This window comes from Fusarium poae, chromosome 4 (assembly GCF_019609905.1).
Source record: "Fusarium poae strain DAOMC 252244 chromosome 4, whole genome shotgun sequence".
In the NCBI taxonomy this organism is placed as follows: domain Eukaryota; kingdom Fungi; phylum Ascomycota; class Sordariomycetes; order Hypocreales; family Nectriaceae; genus Fusarium; species Fusarium poae.
In genome coordinates, this window is record NC_058402.1 from 8,100,301 (window position 1) to 8,123,214 (window position 22,914).

The window sequence follows — 22,914 nt, forward strand, 5'->3', positions numbered from 1 at the left end:
AAGATATTAAATTCCTAGAATACTTCTTAATAAATATAGAATAATTAAAGAAGCTAGAGTATAAAGCAGTTCTTATAGATCTAGATATTATTAATAGAAAATAACTTATTATTTAATTAAAATTAAACTTCCTTAATAAAAATTAACTTAATATTAAAGCTACTTAAAGTAAAAATAGAAATAATATTACTAATTAAAGAGAAAAGAAATATAATATTAATAATAAAATATAAATTATTACTCTTAAATTAAATCTAATATCTCTTTCCCTTAATTAATATAGAATTAAATTAATTATACTTTAATATAATCCTTTATTATTATCCTATTAATAGGATATATATATAAATAAGCCTTAATATTAATAGCTAATTAAAAACCTATAGAATTAATAAGTCTAAATAGCTATATAAAATAACTTATTATCTCCTTTACCCCCTATATTACTTTATAGTAATATTAAAAACCAGAATACTATTATTCCTTAAAATTAAAATACTATTATTCCTTAAAATTAGAATGCTATTATTCCTAGAAATTAACTAACTTAAGAACTTTAATAAGAACTTAATAATATAATATTATATTCTATATAATTATATTAAAACTTTAATTTATAACCTTAACTATATAAACTAAGATAATATAAACTATAATTATTTAATCTTTATTATTAAATTAATATTAACTCTTTATAGAGATAAAAGGCTATATAATATATAAAAATAATTAAAAATATTATAATAGAGAATAAAGACCTTTATAATAAGGAATTACCTCTAGGTAATAGAATAAATAAATAAAAGACTATTAATATATAATAATACTATATTCTAAGATAATTTATTTAAATACCTTAATATTAACTATAGTAAACTATATTATTTTTAGTAAATAATAGAATAATAAGAACTATTAATATATTATAGACTTTAATTTAATTTAATAAAATAATACCTATATTAAATATATTAATACTTAATAAATAATATAAAACTCTAAAGGGACTGCCTATAGTAATAAACTATATAATATAAAATAGATATAAGAATATCTTTATATATAACTAATAAAATAATATAGCTATTATTAAAGATAAGTATTAAGAGAAAGATATAATAATAAATATTTAGAAATACTTTACCTTTATAATAATTTATATAATAAATTTTATTAATAATATAGCCCTTAAGATATAAAAATAGGCTTAGAAATATTATAACTATAATATATACTAGAAAGTTATAGAATAAAAGTAATTTAAAAGCCTAATTAATAAAGGAATATAGATTTTTATTTTATACCCTCTAGGAGTCAAAGTATTAAATAGGAAATAGGTCTATAACTAGAAATACCTAGATAGTAAAAACCCTTATATAAGAGTAAGATAGATAATTAGAGGAAATTAAGAAAAAAGAAATTATTAAATTAAAGAGATTTATATTATAATAGCTAACTTAATATCTCTTTATATCTTCTTAATAATTATAGCTATAAATAATATAGAGATTAAATAATATAATATTATAATAGTATTCTTTAATTTAAATATAAAGAAAAATATCTATATTATTTAATTACTTAGCTTTAAAGATAATATAGGCTATATTTATAAGCTAAAAAAGGCCTTCTATAGTCTTATAGCTATATTATTATAGTAATTTAAAATAGTAATAATTACCCTAGATATAATTAGCTTTAAACTGCTTAATAATAATATATATATTTTTATAAGAAATAATAATATCCTCTTTATACTCTATATAGATAATATAGGAATAGCTATATATATAGCTATTAAAGCTAATTTAATTATTAATAAAATTAATACTCTATTTATAATAAAGAAATTAAGAAAACTAAAGGAGTTTCTAGGTATAATAATTATCTATAATAAAGAGAAATAATAGATTATTATCTATTAATAGAAGTATATAAAGAAAATCCTAGAGAAATTTAAGAATAATTAATTTAATATAATTAAAATACCTTAGCTATTAAAGATTAAGATCTTATATAACTAGAAGTTAATAAATATTATAATAATTATAAATAAATAGTAATAATATATAAATAGCTTAAATTATCTATCTATAGGAATAAGGCTAGATATTACCTATATAGTTTAGAAACTATTATCTATAAACTTAAACCCTATATTAATATATAATATAATCTTAAAGTATTTATTTTATTACTTAAAAGGTATAATTAACTTAAATATTACCTTAAGAAGAAACTATAACCTTTATAATTTAAAGACTTAAGTATATTTTAATATAAGCTTTATAGATAATAAAGAAACTAAATATTCTATAGTAGGCTATATAGTTATATTAGTAAGAAAATTAATATTCTAGAAAAGCTAATATTAATCCCTAGTAATTATATTTATAATAAAAGTAAAGTTTATTAATTTAATTCTTATTAATAAGTCTTTAATATAAATTAATAATTTTACTATATAGATATAAGAATAACTAAAGATCTTATTAATATTATTTATTAACTTTTATAATATAAAAAAGATAACTTTAAATTATAATAACTTTATATAAATTTAATATATTAATATATACTATAAATAAATTATATAATATATAAAAATAAGTTATTTTAATTTTATTTATATAATAATTAATAAAATAATTATTAATAATTTAATAAAACCTTTTTTATTTTAAAAATATAAAATATTTATTTAATAATTAAATATATAATTCTTTAAAAAAAAAAGAATTTAAAAAGTAAATATAAATAAATATAAAATTAAAAAGACTTATAATCTATTATATATTAAAGAATATAAAGAAAAAAAAGCTAAAATACTAATAAAGAGAAAAAAATATATAATTATATATATCTAGATAGCCTTATCTCTAGTATCTTTAAGGGGTAGTATTAATAATACCTTAAGCACTTAGCCTACTTAAGGCTACCTCTTATTATAACCTACTAGAGGTCCCTGGCTTAGCCTCTTAATATATATATGCTTTACCTAATATATAACCTTTACCTTTACTTTCACTTTACCTTCACCTTTACCTTCACCTTGACCATACCTAATGAGCTTTCTCTTTTCTACTTCCTCGTCTTTCCACTTCCTACTCCTCCTAATTCTTATACCACCTTTCGCATGTGGATAGAAACAACCTAGGTGGTCTTGCTTCTTGATACTCATCCTCACTAATAACCTTTCATCTCATTCTCACCACTCACCACTAGTCTCTAATGCTGGACGAATTCGGAGCCCCTATATTCAGCCCTGAAGAGGTTGAACATCTCAAGCGTCTTGAACAGCAACACCCATCGAATGCAAGACGGATGGCCGTCGATAGACTGAGAGAACCCAGCCCAGAGCCTGCGCGTGTTGTTAGCGACATCAGCGATGGGGCTCTAAAGACTTCGGCAGCTAGGCTCTCGTCGTTGTTGGCTACTAACCCAAAGATCAAAGCTGCTCAGTCTGAATGGGAAAAGAAGAACCAATGTGAGTTGAACCTGTAGCTCAGTCATACAAATCTAACGTTACTCAGCACAACCACAGCCAGGGCCTTCTTATGCAGGACCGTTAAGAATGCCTTCACTGAAGCCCCCTCAGCCTCATCGGAAGAGGGACTCACCAGCGTCAGATGGATCTGCTGGGCCAGCTACGAAAAGACAGAATAGTGATTTTGATTTCGAACAGGCTCGTCAAGAGGCGTTTCGCTTTACGGAAGCTGAAGTGGCACGGCAGATGTCTGAAATAAATAACACGCCGTCAATCCCGGCGCAAATGGTCCCTCAAAGTCAGACTCATTCTCAAACAACTCATTTGACTGGAGCTGAATTGGTCAAAAAATACACTGGCCAAGGGACATCGCCAACGCCTGTGCCGACGCCTGGGAGAAGAACCCCAGCGGCAATGGGAGTTGTAGCAGACTACCAACATACTGGCGAAGTTGTTCCCATCACTATTGCCGAAGGCAATCGCCTCTACAGTTCCTACCACGGTACGTATACTTTCCCCTTGGCGTAAACTTTAGGATACAGGATAAACGGCCTGAGAAGTCTGGGCTAAAAAGTATAAACTGACTTACTACGTCCCTTATGCTTCCAGCGGCCAATTTGTCTGATACCCTGATACGAGTGCCTGCTAATACTTCATAGACCCTAAGGAAGGAGTGATCTCTGCTCGTGGCGCACTCATTCCGCCAAACTACAAGTTGTACGATGATGATCCTCTACTTCCATTCGTCTGCCCTGTGCGAGATTGTCGCCGTTTGTTCAAAGGGCTGCCAAGTCTTGGTGGACACTTTTCGGCTGGTCATTGTTTGACTACGTTCAACGACAACGGAGACGGCACCTTGACAAAGGTTGGCAGTTATAAAAAGAACGGCCCTGGGCCAACGCCTGCCATTGTTGTTTCCCGACACCCTCTGCCCCCTAACGCGCCACCGCCGGTCAACCCAGGACTTTCGGTAGCTGCAACCTTCCAGCAAGGTCGAGCTTTTCGCGAGCAGCTCACCAAGAAGACAACTCGAGGGCAGGAAACTCCGGTTTTTCCTCCTACCCCTCTTGTGCGCTCCTCGGATGTCAAATCCTTTCTTCACAAACATCTCAGTCCAGACCAAACAGATCATCATCGAGAGGACATCGACTTCATGCTTTCGTTGCCTCGAATGCGAGATCTCACTAAAGATTGGAAGCAAAGCCATGGCGGAAAGACTTTGGATATGAGCCATTACGCTTGCGCGTTGGCTTACCTCACTGGAAGGGTAGTGGATGGCATCGAGAAGTGCAGAGCCAATTTAGGTCGACCAACTTCTAGACTATCAACACCTTGTATCGCCCTCCCATTTGGAATGCCCACGGCAGCAAAGCAAGCATTCTCTTCTCTAGAGACTTGTGTTGGTTGCCGATATTGGTGTATTCTACAACGACGCTCCAACGCATGTGATTGGTGTCCTGCCTCTCAACGTCGACAACAGGGAAGCTCTGCCAGTTCAGCAAGATCATCTTCGTCTGAAGATGTCACCCCTGCAATGGATGTTGACGCGGAAGAGGAGTCTGAGGTACCGATCATCCTGGCGCCCGTGACAGAGACTACAACACAGTCTACAACTGGAATCCCGAGCAGACCAGATCAGGTTGGTGGAGTGGAGCTTGAGATGGAAGACTGGGAGATTGCTCCAGGCAGGATGAAGGATTCGTCTTCCTCAGAAAGTAAGTTTACACACTATCTACCCCAGAGTATCAGAAAAGTTGGCCGCTTGAAGCATAAGGGAGAAATTGGTACACCAGTTTATGCTGCTTAGGCATACTCCTTGGGCTATCTGTTTTTCTAGCCCAAAGCTCCAAGGTCAACGTTTCTGCTACCCACTCAATCTATCCCATTAATTACACATGCTAACAACCCAAGACGTTGCCTTTTCCAACTCCTACCTCACCAGTGGCCAACCCGTCACGGTTTCTGAGGACGTCAGTTTTAACGTCATCGTTCTCAAGCCTGGCAGTTCGAGCCATTGGAAGGTCGAAGACGCCAAATTGCGCACTTGCTCGGTCGCAGCAGGCAAGGTGGTTGTCACCATAGGCGACCAAGAACAAACCTTTAACCTGGGACCAAACGGCGTGTTTATTGTTCGACCCGGGCAAGCATGCAAGGTCACAAATCGACTTTACTTGGATTCTGTTCTGCACTGCACTACCATCAATGACTTTGCGTTGCAGTAGACCTAATTGATGGGATTATTCGACAGAAACGGCGGGTCAGGCATAGACTTATAATCGGATAATCGGAGTTTTGGGGCGTTTAGCGCATTTAATTAGCAAAAGGGACGAAATTATCAGGTCAGTTTTGCTATTTAGACCATACTTCCTGGGATGGTTATTTTTGTACCATAAGAATTAGGAGGTCTACCCACTAGATTGGGTTCAATACAGTCATCGGGATTGTTCATGTGGCACAATCATCTGATTAGCCTTGTCTCAGAAACTACCCCACGGTTAGAGAGCAACATAGTCAGCCTACAGCTATTAGTTTAGCGCATCAGCGATACATATGGCAATCGGAAAATGCTATTTTCGAATATGGAGTTTTTGTCACGAGCAAGCGCTGATCCAAGGCAGAAATGGGTGCTCATGAGGCTATACAAAGAGTGTGACTCTTTGTCCTGATGGACCAGTATATGAACTTGACTGCTGCAAAACAGAACAAATAGTGTCTGGTAAATGATTAATTTCCGATAATCTGTGTCCTCATGTCTCAAGCCTCTCGTCCAGTTTTGTCTAGGCAAAGACGTCGGGAAAATTATAGGGTGACTTACACTGAAGCGAGTATGGCTGAGGTAGGAGGCCTCGAATCACCTGGGTCAGAACTCGGTAACGACAAGGATTCCATCAACGTCAACCCAGGAAGTCCACCAGGCCAACTACCGCCACTAAATGAGTACACCATCAAGAAGAATGAAGTTGAGGATAATATTATTAACAAAACACCTACCGATGACGAAACAACAGAAGAGGAATCCAACAAGGGAAGCTTCACTATTGACCCAGAAGGTGAACTTACTCACGATCAAACAACCGTCGATATTGTTACCGTTCCATGTCCTGGAGCGAATCCTCTTCGAACATGGAGTCGCGATGGCCGAATGAGTCGTTTTTTCGGTGCCTTGTCTATGCGGGATGCCGAAGGCCAAACAGCGCCAGATCAAGATCGACCTGCACCTTCATGGGTCAGACAAGGCATTCGGCGTGAAGCTGATCGAGCACGGATTCTCCTCTACGAACATCCATTAGCAACCGAGGACACGAGATTGAGCAACTTGGCAGACGCGCTTCTAGAAGAGTTGGAAGAATTGAGGAAGCGAGAGAAACAGGCTAGGCCGCTTGTGTTTGTGGGACATAGTATTGGTGGAATTATTGCCAAGATGGTTTTAACAAAGGCGAGTCGTGATACTCGGTATGAGGACATCTACAGACAATGCTACGGTATTGCCTTTTTTGGTACGTTGTTTCCTTGAAAGTGTGCTCTATACTAACGGCACAGGCACTCCTCATCAAGGATCCAGTTACTTTGCCATGCCGAATCTAGCAAGTGGAATCCAGAGTCTGCTTCAACTTTCGGCCCCCTTGCCATGCTCAATCACCGACGATTTGCGTGTGGGAAATTCTCTTCTTCTCCAACTGGACGACGATTTCAAGTCTATAGCACATGATTTCCGTATATGGACATTGTATGAAACTATCGACTCTCGACTTTCAGGATCTACTGGAGATGTCTACTTCACTGCACCACTTACATCGATAAAGTCTGCCATCCTTGGTATGCGACAGGAGACAATCCTTCCGCTTCAAAGTGATCATGCGAATATAGCCTCGTTCGGGAGGCACAATGTTCACACGATGCGATTGTTTCTGAAGCAGTTAACTGCACTCATCAACCAAGCAGATGAGTATTCCTGTGATGATAGGAACTGGACTTTGGATCTCGAACAAAAGGTCAATGTCGAAATTCATGGGTTTTTCGAGGATGCTCCAGGACCATTAGACTCGGCGACGATCAGAGCTTGGTCTACGAGGTTGCCGTTACGGGAGTTTCTGAGAAAAGGACCACAGGAGTGTTTGGCTGATAGATTGAACGAAGTTGAGACGGTTGACGAAGGGCGATTTCTGAGAGCAAGAGGGAAAACGGCTAGAATACCGACACAGAGGGAGAACATTGATGAGACAGGCAATAATGCTCTCGGCATTTCCCACGATGGATCATTCCATGCATCGCCTCCTATTTCACCAATAATCCGACCCCTTGACGCCAAAAATACAAGATCCGAATCAGCGCCTCAAGTGATCTCGAGATCTCCCATTACACCACTGTCGCCAGTAGCAATATCACCACCAACACACTACTCAACACCAATGCAACGTCCATCACCTCTTATACGAGCCAACTTTGATCAAGATCTCGCCGTGGATCGTCTATCGCCACCTGTTAGTGGTCGTATGGGCCGAACTCTAAGCAGATCTACAAGTCTAGGCACACAGGCTTCTCATTACGAAAACCGAGATTTCCCCCCATTTTCGCAACGCAGCCGAAGCACTATCGAGGGTTTCAGCGACGAGGACGACATTGAAGCATCCCCCAAACTACCGGAAGCTATAATTGCAATTCGAAAAGTTGTCGAGGATGGAAACAAACGAGCTAGTGAGACTGTCATTGTTGATGAGGTACCTATTGCGTTTTCGAAACCTCGGGTCGAAGCTAGAAAGTTTATATGGGTACATTTACCGTACAATAATCCAACTTGGGTGACAGTAAGTAACATCGCTCGGTGAGATACTTTACTGACTTGAGTAGAAAATATTCGAGACATTACAGATATCGGATCATCGCAACTATACGCCCTTGTTCAACAACGACTTTTGGGCAACGAGACATTCTCGTGGACGACACTCTCAACATTACGCATACTTTGCTAAGCCGGGGTGCTACTTCTCAGCTCCTCGACACAGTACGTCCTCTTATTTCTTAATGATTCAAATTCTAACAGTGCAGTGTCTCCGCGAGGTCGATCTTCCAAGCAGTCTTCAATATCGAGAGTTGACGGCGGAATCTATACTTGCGTGTTCCTGCCATATCTTCACTTTGATTCTTACAAACGACTCATTCGTCGACGCGAGTTGATTCTCCAGCGTTTAAATCATGGAAGATCCCGACCTGTGCCAGAATCTGTTGCCAAATCCGACTCTCTTGAAGCACAGGTTATTTGGGAGTTTCTAGGTCATGACCCGCCACTCAACTGCCGAAGAACGCTGGATCAATACGGATACCCTTCGCTAAGAGATACAAGATCGCGAGATGATGATCAGATGCTATATAAGCTGACCAAGGAACGAAGCTTTGCTCCTGGACTAGGTCCCGGATTTCATGGGCAGATGTCAAATAGTAGCGATGGTAGCAATGGAAGTGGAAGTCAGAGATCCAAAACAAGCAGCCACGACAGAGACAATGAGGACAATCCAGAGGATTCTTTACTCAATGGTAACGTCCTCATGGTTGATCAACTGTGGCTGTGGGCCATTGATTCTCGTAAGTCGGCCTTCTCTTGTCATGAGATTAGACTAACCCTGCAGATACTTTGCTGTCCTTTTTCCCCAAGCGTGAGGGCGATGCTATCGAAGGGCCTCTATATCAACAAGCAGATCTTCGCGACAGTATATTTAACGAGGTCAATGTTGATCTTACTCGTCAGTGCGAAAACGCTCTGGATCTAGCAGCGTTGGCTGTACTTCACGCAGTAACCGTGCTCCTCGATCGAGCATCACATCCTGATCTTGAAGTCTTTCGAATATTTGAAGAAGCCATCAGCGTTCTCGTAAGTAACTCCCGTTATTATACAATTAGTACTAACTAAATAGACCGAAAAACTTACATTCTCGCTCAAATCCTTTCGTGCAGAGGGATTTCGCGACAAGGCATCTGCATACGAACCAGTCGAGAACAAAGCTCGATCCATTAGAGCACGACACAAAGCTGAAGGTCGTCGATCAGAAGAGGATAATCGCGATAATACATCCGCACTCCTTGAACTTCGAGATATCGAGGATGAACTTTTGATCCTCGTTCATCTTTTCGAACGACAGTCCAAAGTCGTCAGTTCCATGCTTTCGACCTATGCCCGACCTGAACTTCGTGAGCGCACAGCGAATGGCAGAATCTTTTTGAGCGAAGCCCTCAAGAAGCTTGCCGAGTACGCCCAGCAGGGCCAAGAGATGATTGAGAGGGTTAGAAACACGAGAGATGACTACGATAAGCTACTTCAGATGGTTCAGAGGCAAGCTCAGGTTGATGAGGTGCGGCTGAGTAGACTTCACGCCGACCTTGCCAGTTCACAGAGTCGAAGTGTCATGATCTTTACCACGTTCACAGTCATATTCCTACCCCTTAGCTTTTTCACTGGTCTATTCGGCATGAACACGCACGAGTGGGGTGGCGAGAACAATCTCAGCCTCAAGACCATTGGTGCTATTGCCCTTCCCTCTAGTTTCGTCCTCGTCAGCCTTTCCCTCGTGGCAGCATGGAGCACAAGGGTTAGACGGTTCTTCAAATGGCTCACTCGTTTATATCGTATCGCCATGTCGTGGTTTTGGAGAACATTGTGTATGCCTGTTGTTTCGGGTGTGGCGGGTATGGTACCTCAACGGGATGAACGACAAAGAGATGAGAGAGACCCAAGAGGAAAGAAGGGGATTTTGAGGGAGGAGATGAGTGATTTTTGGGAGAGACATCGGTTGGAGAGGGATAGAGGGTATACTGTGCCTGAGAAGAATAAGAAGACTACTATTGGGGGTAAGGGGAGTTGGAGATCGAAGATGAAGTAGAACTAGGGAGTGTTTGTTGTATTTTTGTATACCCAGACTAGACTTATACGTAGTGATATAGTAAGGGACTTCAATTTTAGTTACCACAGGATATGTTCTTGAGTGTCTTGCTAGAAAAGACTGATGTTTGGTATACAAGATAGATCTTCAACAAGGCACCGTAGTACTACATCTACACATGTCATCCGCCCGTAGAACTCCTTATTCTTTTCACAATCTTAGCTTACATAATAGAATAAGGGTACCTTCATATAATGTTCAAGTCTACATACCTTTAACGAGGAGTGGTCGAGTGGCATACGCTCCTAAAACCTACAAACTCTCTTAAAAACCGAACCTAAAAAAACCCTACAATTCACCCACTTGACTGCTCCTTGTTTTTTGTAATTTCCAGGTTCGAAATCTGCCCTCTTCTTTTTTTTGGCTAGAGGTAAACGAAACAAAAGTTGACTCACACAGGGTCTCCTACACGAGTGTATGCATCCATTCATTCATTGTTGTCCTGACTCTAAGCGCTGAAATATATTCATGTCTTCAACCCAGGTATGCGACAGTCACATTGCGCAGACCCTTTACACTGGTTGGTACATGAATGTCTCCCGAGTGCACTCCTCCTCGCCCAACACAAGGTATCTGTTGTTGACAGCCCCATTACCATTCTTCAGCGCCATGCGCTCCTAACCTTTTCCTCTATGGATTAGATGCGAAACATACATGACTAGAGATCAAACATACCGGATTGTCGTTCCTCTGCAAAATCTGTTGGCCGCCTTCATTGTAGAGTTACAAATCCAGTCGATTACCTCCAGGAACTGCCCCTCTGACTCTTTCAGCTACGCCTCTACCTTTGATAACTTTCCTTCCCCCCTTGTGAACCTCCCCTCTAGGCTTTTTAGCCTTTTTCAATTGTAAGCCAAGATACTTAGAATTAAAGAGTCTAAAGAGGCTAGAAGGAAAACTGGCAAGAGAGTTTGAGAAGATATCATAGGAAGAGGGGTTGCTGTAAGAGACAGAGGAGAAGTTTCTAGAAGCAAGCGACTAGACTTTTAATTCCCCTTTATGCGATAGAAGGCCTGTGCAATAAATGCGCCTAGGCATTTCTTGATGGCTAGCTTGATTTGGTCGGGCAGGAGGGACTTGGTCGGACACCGATAGGTCTTCTTCCGACCGACACTATTTTATACGAGACCTGCGAAGGTGGTTAGCAAGGTACGGGCCGAGAGTAACTTACTACTTGCTGTATTGTATCGACTTGGTGATAACTGGTCTCTGATGAGTGGAGTTGTGGACTTGTTGGTCGATGGAGAGTTGGAAGGGGAAGAAGTTGCTGCTGTCTATACGGCTCAACAGAAGCTTCTTTTATGAGTCACTGTCATTATTTTAGGTATATGCCCTATGGCCACGTTTGTTTAGATGGGGTTGATCCTAAAGTATGATGACTCTTTTTGTGTGTAATTTTATGAGTTACGTTTGTACTCGGAAACCTAGTCTTATTGAGATAACCTTTAAATTCAAGATTTGTTGAATATAAGCAAACAGATTAACATTCATTAGGAACTTGAGTAAACCTAAAAGGCCCGGACGAAAGCTAACGGATCATATGAATAAAAGCAGGGGCTTTCCGTTCATTCTCATCTTCATCCAACTTTTCCCGCAGTGCATCCTGCAGCCGGGGTTTCGCAGAGGGATGGCTCGTCTTTTCAGCGAACCTCCTTCCGAAGCTCTGTGTCTTTCTTCAACACAGTTGATTCTAGGATGCGTTAATGCGCCCTCCTAAGTCTCGGTACCATGTATGGTTGTGGTTGTGGTGTCTATAAGAATGTCGATAAGAGCGATGGATGGGATTCTGGCAACTCAAGAAACCTACACCACAAGCCTGGCTGCCACAGAGAAGGGGCGGGCTAGACCTATCGAAAACAACAAGTCTGTTCAGAATGGATCTCTCATCAACAACCCTCGCCAAACTAGCAGCCCTCACAACATATGTCGCCATGACCGCCTGGAAACGACTACACGGTCAAGGAAACCCCAAGGTGGACACCGCCTCACAGTCATCGCTCACAAGCCAGGCGATGACATACGAAAGGCTCAGGGGCGCTGGCAACGTTTGAAGCAGGCCGCACCTTCCGTGCATGTACTTCAACAAACATGCTTATCGCAATCTGCCGCAACATGATTGGGCACTTTCTCCCGTTTCAAAGGGTCTCACTTGCTCCTTCCCTCCTCTGAAAGAAATGCGTACAAAATTATTTTGTGGTCCAGTGACCGTGAGTTGATCCTTTTCAACTTTTCATACAAACCGGATTTTGTGACAGACAAAAACTGGCCAACTTCAACACTCAGAAACGTCTGGACTGAATGCCCGGTCGGTCTGGGTTTAATATATCGGATATTATGACTGGCTTCTACCACGATTGGAAGCCCCTCCCCCCATAACAAACCACTTCCTTACATCTCACTGGCACAACTCTTCAATATCCCCGTCTTTACCAAGACATTTCATACCGGCCGTACCAGAGGCCAAGTAACAGACGACAAGATGAGCGACAAGCCTGTCGTCGCGGCCGAAGTCATTCAACCCAGATGCCGCGCCAATAGTTGCAGATGGACAAGACCTGGTTCCGTTCAAAACTCTTGGCCACAAGTAGGGCCGGTCAACGATGTCAGCTGAAGCTCAGCATATGGAACCAGATCAGCAAAACTGTGCACAGGCAACTACAAAGAATGAAAGATCGCAAGGGTACCTCTCGAGAGGGATGGGTTGATCCTCCGCGAAAGAAGCCTATGGATAAATCGTGACCTTAGGGATCGCTGCAAACGAGACGCCAACCTATGCAACACCATAATCAACAGGGAACTAAAGCTCAAAACAGCGCAAGACAGGTTTTGCGTTCTGTCCACCAAGGCCACGAACAAAAAAACAAACGAGTGCCAGTGATCGGAGACTGGTTTCAAACACTCCAAGGGGCCCACCTCTTCCCTTACTCAAAAAGGAACCCTCTGTATAACCCAGGGTCAAAAGGATGTGCCCAGGTCGTCTACAAATGCATTACCAGGAACAGAAACCACAATACCCGATCATCCCAGAGTCGCCGTCCTAGCTCCAAAAACGTACCAGAAAGGTATTTCCTGAAGCTCAACCGTGTCTGGACACTAGCTAACCGCTACGCAGAGCATCAAAGATCAGAAACGATTAGAGTTGAGGGATAGATGCAAGAGTGACCCGTTACTCTGCGCAGCAATTTTGAAAAAACTGGCTGGGAGGAAACCACAAAGAAAAGGTCTCTGCGTTATTGCTACGCACCTGAGGCCCAACAAAAAAAAAGAATGGTTACTTCCAGGTGAGCTACGGCGGGGCAAATAAGTTTGCCATGCTGCATCAGATTTTGGCTTGGTCCCAGGTGGAGATGCACAAGCTTCTAACAACGAACCGGGATCATCCACCATCGATCTTGACGATGATTTCGCAGAGAACGATAAAGAGACTCTCGAGGCAGACGCAGATGACCAATTCCAGACACAGATCGAGCAGAATGAGGAAGTAAACACGTTCCCAGATGAGCTTCCCGACGATGTCGTAGCCCAGCTCCCTCATGTCGATTATGCCGCAGCTGCACGAGGGCTATGTCCCTAGCGGCGACCAGCAAATCTCCCACCTTTGTGGGAACCCCGCATGTCTTATCCCATCGCACATATTATTAGAGGATGCCGCCGATAATAATGACCGCAAGGGCTATGGGTCAATGCAGCCTTGCCTATGCAGCCCGTTGTGCGCTAAATGGGTTTGGGGGTGCCATCATGGAATTCCTGATGTTAGACCCGGGGGGGAGAGGGACAGGGCCGGAGGGCCGGAGGCGGGGGCGGGACGGGGCGGCGATAGAGGCGGGGCATTTCAGGTTGCCATGGCAGTTGGGAGGCCTGGTCGCAAAACATTGAATTGGGTGCAAGAGGTCTACGATGTGCAGCGGTATCCGACCAAGTTCAAGTCAGTTGATTGGGATGACTGACGGTAGTTGATTACACAAAATTGAAACGTCACAAGACACGCATTTCTATTTTATTCCCATTCCTCTTTATATTTAGCTCAGGTTCTGAGGACGTAAAATAGACAAGACTTGGAGATTGATAAACCCAATCACGGACCCATCGATCGGGATAAGGAAGCTACCTATCACACGACGAAGTATCATCTGAGCCACTTTCATCAAAATAACAACCATCGACCGTCGTCGCTGAGCATTGCCACCAACTACAAATTTTTATCATGTTCTCAAAAGAGTAAGGGTTTAAGCATCCAGCGCGTTCTTCCTTCTCATTCGAATACTTCCATCTGTCAAAGGCCATCGTTGACAAAAAGTGATACCAGAATAACACAAACCAGACAAGCAACATTATAGCAACTCCTAACAAGGCAGCAGAAATGGCCAATAATGCTCCTCCGTAGCTCAAGTTCTTGAACGGCTGATTGTCATTGAGCTGTTCCGTAGCTAGCCCGACTTGCATTGCTGAGAGAATCACACTAACAAATACTGACGCAGCTGATTGCCAGGATAGCTTCCAGGGTGCCTTTAGCTTACCTGCATACCAGCGTTAGGTATGAACTTGCAGTCTGATGTGCATCACTTGTCCAAGGATGTAACTTTAAGCTTCGGAATCCCCATAGCTGGGAATATCAGCGATGATTCCCTGTCCAGGTACGCTTTTAATACAGGGTAAAGTGGATACATCATGGCCCAGATGAGCTAGGCAAACTGGCCCGGCCCGGCCCGTTGCTAGGATCGGTAATAGTGGATTTTATCGTTTATTTGATGGGGTCGTCCTGAAAGTGTGATATTCATGTGGGTGTTCCTCGAAGTTCAATGATCGAAGGATGCAACCTCGTCACGAAAGATAGGGCTCTTAAAGCAACCTGAAAGTGTGATATATAATAAAGCCTGAGGCCTTCAATAATAAAAAAAGCTGCATATCGGCCCCATTTATCTTCTCTAACTATGCGGGGGTAAAAAACCTCGCAATCTACATATTTAAGCGCATGATTAGTTAGGCGCCTCAACCACATATGAACTCAGGCACCAGCGTTGCTGAAGTATTTAATCTCAAGACACTCCTACATTTTGCTGCGGCGCCATAATACTATTACAACATGACAACGAAAGAAATGATTGTAAGTGAGCCAGCAGATTTCTGCAGACTTTGCTGATTACCTATTATTAGGAAGATCTCTGGAAAGAGGGGTCTTCGAATCTCGGCGACGAGTATAAAAGACTATATCATGAATTCCAAGCAGGAACCTTTCGAAATTTCGAGTGTGCGGCCGAATGCAAGATTGTATCGTTTAAGCGTGGCGATGAAGTTCTTGTCAGGAAAACACCACCTGGACATATGCAGTCAGTTCCAGCTGATATTACTATTCTTGTACATGGTGGCCAGACTGGCGGAAGGGCAAAAGTGTCATAGTTTTGGAAGGGAAGTGGAGACCGAGGGACCTGCAGCAGTAGTGTTGTGTTCCATTGTTTATCTCAACAACTATCCATCACTTTGACTCGCTGTCAAGACGGCTCTTCGTCTCTGCACTAGTTGATACCCCTACTGCTGCAGCTCAGTAACATACTAGCATAGTTAGCATCATAACAACTAAACAATACTTTCAGTAAGAATTCCCAGTAGTATATGGATAACTGCTCAAATTTAAATATGCACTACACAAGGACAAGGGAACAGAGTTAGAATGGTTATTGTACAAAGTTAACAAGGCAGGTCAAGTCATCATAAAGAGATAATAACAAGATAAACTATTCTTACTCCGAACTAAGTGGCATGGCTATTGAGATGAAACCAATGTTCCCTTTGGTCGACAGTATTGTGCCTTGTCCAAGAAGTAGCACCTGATCAGTCCTCCAAGGAATTTTGTGGTCAATGTTGTGCTCAGAGCTGAGTAGCGACACATCTAGTATTTCTCTTGGTGATGTTGGTATAAGTATCTGCAAACTGGAGTTCTCAACTTTAAGGTGACCACAATACTTGAGGTAAGTTTTTTGTCTAAAAACATCGCTCCCGCGTAGGACGCCATTGTAAACCTTTTAGTTTGGTCATTTAGTAGTTTAAACGATAGAAGAGTGAGTGGAAGAAGAACACTCACCAAGTCATCGATAGCTTGGTTGGCCGCAGGTAAATGGAATCTGTCAGACCACTCGTATTGTGTAATGCATGCATTACTCCGCTCAATACGATTGCAAATTTCCTGATGTTTTTCGGCCACTGAAGCTTTTTGATAGAGTTCCTGTGACATGTCGAATACCTTGTAGCCAGCGATGGCGATATTGAGATCAGCAGGAAACATTTTGTCAATGTGCAGAGCTTGACCTAATTCATGGTCCAACGCCTGCGACTCCTGTGGCAACTGCGATGCTTGGAAACCTCCCGAATCGAAGCGGAGACTGGGCACGCTTTGGCGTGTGTGACAAGCCTGTTGGAACGCGTCCAGATCCTGTCGGGTTAGAGTCTTTGATTTCAGGGCTCTTTGGATGGTATTTAGTGTGTACTCTGGTCGTAACAGTTGGACTAAGAAAGGGAGATAGAGAGGGACACAAGCTTGGATCTCTTGTTTTGGTTCGAATAGAATTTTCGGGAACTCAAGAAAGATCTCTTTAAAATATCTCAAAGTCCATAACCGGAGTTTCGAAAGACGCAAGTCTAAGAAAAGAGATTAATACATAGGCAAGTCCAAGTAGAGTTAGCAAAGGTTCTGACTTAGAAGGATCAGTAGCTCAAAGGCACGGTGTTTTAAACCGGCACTATAGAGTCGGTCAAGAAGACTGATAAGACTGAGCACAGCAGCCCTATCTTTGCGACGAGTTTCATAGCCTGTACGGCCAGCATAAACTTTACCAAGCCTCAGTGTATCCTCCTCCTGCCCTCTATATAAATCAACCACTGTAGCTGCAATAACCACAAACTTTTCCCATTCCTGTAAATGTCGTTGATCCCAGCCACGGAGATTAGATACCTTGTTGATAAGACTATCGACGGTGGCTAAGCCATATTCGCATCTACAATTCTGCCATTGCTCTTCACTTTGGGGTATCGAGAAATGGCGTTTTGTTTTCGGCTTTGCAGGGTTTACAAAGATAACCTGGAGGCTGCTAGATGATTCAAGTGACGCAGTAAAATCCATTGGGAACAGAAGGTTGTTAGTGATGAGTTTGGTTTGTGTCCAGGAGCAATATTTCTCAGTTGTATATGTACCTAGACATTGCACAATCATCTCACGCTAGTCCTAGATTATCGAATCAATACCCTTGAATCTGAACCAGACCCTTGCAGCCCGCTAGACCGCATTAACTGGCATGAAAAGACCAAAGTCGGTATAGCGCTCTTTTGCTGGTACTGAGTTGTTGAAACTTGAAGAGAAAGACGTCTACAGAGGTGAAGCAGAAAATCTGGCAGCTCAATCAAGCTAAGGGTAGAGAATATCAGGAAATAGCAACTTGATAGCGGAGGCTTTATCTTTAAAAGTAAGATATATGGTTGCAGTTCTGTTCCAAAGAGATTAAGAAGGAGGAGAAATAAAAGAAGGACCTACAATCGGGGTTTTTTTAACCTTTCAACACGATTTCGCATTAGACTTCGAGGGATACCCATATCAATCAATCAATTAACCTTTCAACAGGGAAAGATAGCCCGGTTAGTAGTAGGTAGCATTCTATTTTAGTCCTTCAACAGGGGTGCCTAGGCTGGTAGTTGTGGGGAACAGGCCTGTATCCACCCTGTAGCGACTGGGCTGGATCCATCTTTCACTCTTTGTCGCATCGTACGTATAAATACAAACAACTTTATCTTCTTTCATCAAATGTCACTGAAACAATATACCAACCATGACAAGTGCCGCCTCTTCGTCTATCGCGTCTGAGCCAATTTGTACTTCGTCAAGCGAGAGGTTGTCTGAGAACGAACGATTTATAGATAATGAACACGATCCACTGATACCGAGTCTTCAAGATGTACACCACACATTTCAGCAAGGCGAAGCCACATGGAAGTTCTTCCTAAGTCAAGCAAAGGCGATACCCAAAGGCCTTTGGCCGAAAGATGCACTTGATCCATACGTTACTCTTGTAGACGTGCCCGGTCTACCAGCCAACCTACCACGCCGCAAAGTCATTCGCGGTAGACCTTGCTGGGAGTTTTCGCGCGACATTGGGGTCACCGACTGTCAGAGCGATACAAGCCTGAGGCTTGGTCAACTTACTACATTTCAACTGCTCATCGACGATCCAATTGCGTGTGCTGTAGGCCCGGACGCAGCGTCATACGCTTGCACCAATTCTGAAACAACAGAAAGCCTTGCGGTATTGGTCATGTGTTGGTCATACATCCTCTCGGTGCGATTGTTTGAAATGCAAGGCTTTGGGGTTCGATATACGGACCATCGTTTGTGGCCTATTCTCCCCCAAGACCAAGAAGAAACCACAGCCGACATTAATCTCAAGGGCGCATCGCCTGGGCTTATCAGGTGGCTCTGCGCTATTCTTAGCCCTGCTATGGGTTGGCAGGCTAGGGGTCATAATCATTTTCCACCGTGGGCAGCATTTCTCAAGACAAACGCATTGCTTGTTATCGAGGCTTCAGATATGGCTGCGGATGTTTGCACCCCCCCCCAAGCTCTGCCGAGGCCATGGAGCTTCTCATTGAGCTGTGTCGGTTGTTTAACTCGAGAGCAGACTCTACGCTCTCTTATTTAGAGCCTATGCCACCTTACAAGGCATCATTCCTAGCTGCACTCGCACTTCCTTTCTATAGATTTATGAAACTTCAGCCACAGCTACCACGGCCACATCTCATCAAACGAAGCAGCAAACCCTTGAACAGCGCCCATAAAAAACAGATTCGTGGATATCTGCTTCATATACGTTACTTTATGACTCTAAGCGCCCACCCCCCTTCTATCGGATCCATTCTATGGAGCATCTTCTGGCAGCCGGATATCAATTGCAATCTAGTTGGCCCATGGCTCGGATCAGTCTTGCATGTACTGGAGCCTATTCTTGTACCTAATGAGGTTGAGGTTCTGCTTAAAGTCTTAGTTTCGCGCCGTCCTAGAATTGGAATCTGGTGGGTTTCTCTCTTTCTCTTAGGTGATCTGGCTCTCCTTGACTGGATTAAGCGATACACAACTAGGATGGAAGAAAAGTACGGCTTTGGAACCTTATCATCCCCAGATCCAATGGTATCAGCCTGGACGGGGTCTAAGCAGTCATTTCTCGACTTCGACAATGATTGCCTTTATCCAAAACTATCTGATTTAGTGTCAACAGTCGATCTCCTTCGGTGCCGTTTCGATTTCAAACTTCAGGACACAACGTCTACAGCCTTATCCTGGAGACCTTTTGGTTGTATGGAAAAATGTCTGGTTGAGCTTGAGATCTGGCCGCAGTTGGAAAGCACGTATACCCGCAGGTATAGCGCATTTGTATGGTACCCTGAGAAGAACTTTGACAAGGGTTTCCGAGAAAATACAGGACAACATATAATGGACGTGCCAGACAATTTGGCAATACGCACTTCCATTGAGCAAGAAAACAACCACCCTCTCAATATGCGACCATCCAAGAGATCGACATGTGAAATGATAGAGCATCTAGTGGAGGACGCTGGAGGCAGTCGCAATTGGGCAAATGCTGGTTTGCCGGTGCTGCGTACTCGGCTCAAATGGCTACACGATTGGGAAGGCCTCGACACAATGGATGGTCCAGTGGTGGAAAAGGAAGAGACCCGAACGCCGTCGTGGTTTCTCGAGAGTTGGATCAACGGGAAATTCTGCTCAGAATCCCATGGCATCGAAGAATCTGTGGACTAAATGCGAGATTACAATGTATATGAACTAGATATGTTAGAATACTGTAGACAGCAAAGCAAATATATTCAGTAAATTATCCCTTCACTTATCGGTCTCTGCATAGTGAAGCGAATGTTGAAGGCTGCTAAAAGCACCGCGGTGATATTGCTCAACCCCGACCGGGTCGTTCAACTCATACATCAGACTGTGAGAGAATTCCTCCTGGATAAGAGTCAAGTCGCCAAGCCATACCATCTCGACGAAGTGCAAGGAGATACGGAGATAGCAATCACTTGTTGTCGACACATCCGTATACTGTTCGCAGCGGCCGTTCCCCAAATGGAATCTGATGATGACTTTTTACAAGCTGAAAAGGTGATGAAATATCTTTCAAGGCGCGAGTTATTCTTATCTGCACTTCAGAATTTCACAGCACACCTGGATTGGTTGGAAAGAAATGGTAAGGAGAAGGAGATACGTCTCGAATTCGAAAGTTTAGTCAACGACGACTTATCGGAACGGCGCAATTCTCAAGCATGTGTTTGTTCCACTTTGTCAATAGACACGAGGCAAAAGAATAGATGCTTATTAAAAAGGGCACTTATGACATATAAATCACGAGGAATCTGGCAGTCAATAATCGCAAAACATTTGAGTAAAGTGATGAGACTTTTTGAGAAACGCAAAGGCGTTATCATCATAGGATAGTAGTAGTATTTAAACCTCAAGTTAACAATATTGGTTGGGTCCTTCCTGAGAACTAAAGACAAAACATTCAACATACCTAGTTCAACAGAAATGTACCTATATACCATCTGTCTGTCCAATGAAGCAGATGTTCGGCGAAGTGGCGATGCAGCTCCCCTCACCTCACCTCACTCGCGCGACCAGGCCATAGAGCCAGATCCAAAGACAAATATTCTCATCAATACTTGCCTATGGAATTAATAATGATCAAATGAACTTGTTTGACATTCTGTCTCCTAGAGCAGATACCCTTCAACCAACAAACCGATAGTCCACTTGTTCCAGGATGCCTTCAGTTCTTCCTTGGCCGCCTTAAGATCTTCAATATCCCACGCACACTCAACGAAACGACCACTCAAAAAGTTTGCTTCATCGCTAGCCAGCCAAACTGAAAAGTCACTGGGGAGTTGAACATCGTCTCCCACAAGTCCCTTCTCCTTTATCAGATTCTCAAACGGAGCAATCATGCCAGTGTCAAATATAAAACCCGGATCGAATTGATGGACAATCTTATCGGGATTTTCATTCGCATACCAAGAAAATAGCTTGTAGGCAGCTAGCTTGGACGCTCGATATCCAGAGAAACCTTCCATGTACTCAATGTACGTAGATCGGCTCGAGACGTGAATAACTCTTGCTCCAGGGGCAGCAAGAGGATCGAAAGCCCGCAAGAGATTAAAATTTCCCTTTGTGTTGATCTCGAAACCACGCCACCAGTCATCTGGATCAGCTACAGTGATACGTTCCGCTTTGGACATGTATCCTGCATTGGCGATGAGAATGTCGATCTTGCCATTGATTGCTTTGGCGTACGCTTCAAGAGCATATCGAGTTGACTCGGAGTCAGATATGTCAACGGTATATGTCCAGACTTTAGTTTCGGGATTTTTCTCTTCTATCTCGGCTTTGTTTGCGAGAAGTGTTTTGCCTGTGCGGCCGACAAGGGCGAGGTTTGTTACGCCTGACTTTGCAAAGGATTTTGCGATGCTGGCTCCGATACCTGAGCCTCCGCCTGTGATGAGAGCATTCTTTCCTTTGGTGGAAAGTTCGGGACGGAGAGGGGAGATGGCTGGGTATGTTGTCTTGTGAACAGGAGACGGCATTTTGTGTTGAGTTGACTTGGTGTGTGATAGTGAGTTGATGATGATGATGGGTTTTGGTATACCATCCAATATCTTCTATATAGTTTTCTGTTCCGCAAAAATCCTCCCAAGTCCGCAGATATCTCCATTGTTTGCTGGTCATATTGCGGAAGTTATCGTGAATGTCAACGTTATCTCACGTTAACTAACAAGGACCGTCGGATCAACTGATGCATGGGGTTGGTTTACTTTGACAGGGTTTATGTGTGCAACATGCAATGTATGTGGTGTTCTCAACTTGCAAAAAAGAAAAAGGCACTGCTTATATCTTATTAACATCAACTTCACTTCTTTATGTCATTCTACTATTGCCCATATGTTCGCCATGATATATATGTATACTCAACTACACACTTAGGCTGTCTAGTGGGTAGCAGAAATAATGACCTCCTAAGTCTTAGGTTACAAAAATAAGTAGTCTAAGAGTTATAGTCTAAGAAGCATAAAGTGTCCCACTAATTACGTCTCTTATGCTTCCAGCGGCTAATTTTTTTCCTGATACCCTGAAGATTGTATAAGACGGAAATAACCTGATACGGACTAAGACGACAAGGATAATACCAACCAATACAGACTCATTAATCCGTACGCCTCCTCCGTATGCGTATGTTATCATAGCGTGCCCCACTCAACGCTTCATAACGTTATTCAGATCTCCATACTTGATCATCAACGTTATCACTTACACTGCACCTTTTGTCATTATCCTTGGTACTTCAAAGTTGATCTCGTATTCCTGTGCTTTAGTCAGGTTATATCCCTACTCTCAATGTCACCGCCAAGTATCGGAGATCGTCCAGACGTAAGTGGACCTTTTCTCTATTCAGTCCT

At 42.1% G+C, this 22,914-nt stretch overlaps 7 protein-coding genes across 7 annotated transcripts; 5 read left to right on the top strand and 2 right to left on the bottom strand.

Moving 5' to 3' along the window:
• Positions 1-3,231: 3,231 nt before the first annotated feature.
• On the top strand, positions 3,232-5,709 carry FPOAC1_012754 (uncharacterized protein; the record flags this gene model as incomplete). Its single annotated transcript, XM_044857102.1, has 4 exons — positions 3,232-3,487; positions 3,534-3,989; positions 4,147-5,202; positions 5,399-5,709. The coding sequence occupies 4 exons, from the start codon at positions 3,232-3,234 to the stop codon at positions 5,707-5,709; spliced, it is 2,079 nt and encodes a 692-aa protein (XP_044704415.1).
• A 605-nt stretch (positions 5,710-6,314) lies between these two features.
• On the top strand, positions 6,315-10,359 carry FPOAC1_012755 (uncharacterized protein; the record flags this gene model as incomplete). The annotated part of the gene is made up of 6 exons (XM_044857103.1): positions 6,315-6,984; positions 7,028-8,292; positions 8,336-8,489; positions 8,534-9,067; positions 9,112-9,353; positions 9,397-10,359. The coding sequence occupies 6 exons, from the start codon at positions 6,315-6,317 to the stop codon at positions 10,357-10,359; spliced, it is 3,828 nt and encodes a 1,275-aa protein (XP_044704416.1).
• Positions 10,360-12,293: 1,934 nt separating this feature from the next.
• FPOAC1_012756 (uncharacterized protein) lies at positions 12,294-13,993 on the top strand (the record flags this gene model as incomplete). The annotated part of the gene is made up of 3 exons (XM_044857104.1): positions 12,294-12,464; positions 13,532-13,700; positions 13,761-13,993. 3 exons carry the CDS (start codon positions 12,294-12,296, stop codon positions 13,991-13,993), a joined length of 573 nt encoding a protein of 190 aa, XP_044704417.1.
• A 1,509-nt stretch (positions 13,994-15,502) lies between these two features.
• FPOAC1_012757 (uncharacterized protein) lies at positions 15,503-15,816 on the top strand (the record flags this gene model as incomplete). Its single annotated transcript, XM_044857105.1, has 2 exons — positions 15,503-15,523; positions 15,574-15,816. 2 exons carry the CDS (start codon positions 15,503-15,505, stop codon positions 15,814-15,816), a joined length of 264 nt encoding a protein of 87 aa, XP_044704418.1.
• A 341-nt stretch (positions 15,817-16,157) lies between these two features.
• Positions 16,158-17,533, bottom strand: FPOAC1_012758 (uncharacterized protein; the record flags this gene model as incomplete). The annotated part of the gene is made up of 3 exons (XM_044857106.1): positions 16,158-16,436; positions 16,499-16,877; positions 17,316-17,533. The coding sequence occupies 3 exons, from the start codon at positions 17,531-17,533 to the stop codon at positions 16,158-16,160; spliced, it is 876 nt and encodes a 291-aa protein (XP_044704419.1).
• Positions 17,534-18,233: 700 nt separating this feature from the next.
• On the top strand, positions 18,234-20,215 carry FPOAC1_012759 (uncharacterized protein; the record flags this gene model as incomplete). The annotated part of the gene is made up of 2 exons (XM_044857107.1): positions 18,234-18,937; positions 18,988-20,215. 2 exons carry the CDS (start codon positions 18,234-18,236, stop codon positions 20,213-20,215), a joined length of 1,932 nt encoding a protein of 643 aa, XP_044704420.1.
• A 962-nt stretch (positions 20,216-21,177) lies between these two features.
• On the bottom strand, positions 21,178-22,044 carry FPOAC1_012760 (uncharacterized protein; the record flags this gene model as incomplete). Its single annotated transcript, XM_044857108.1, has 1 exon — positions 21,178-22,044. One exon carries the CDS (start codon positions 22,042-22,044, stop codon positions 21,178-21,180), a length of 867 nt encoding a protein of 288 aa, XP_044704421.1.
• Between the last annotated feature and the right edge of the window lie 870 nt (positions 22,045-22,914).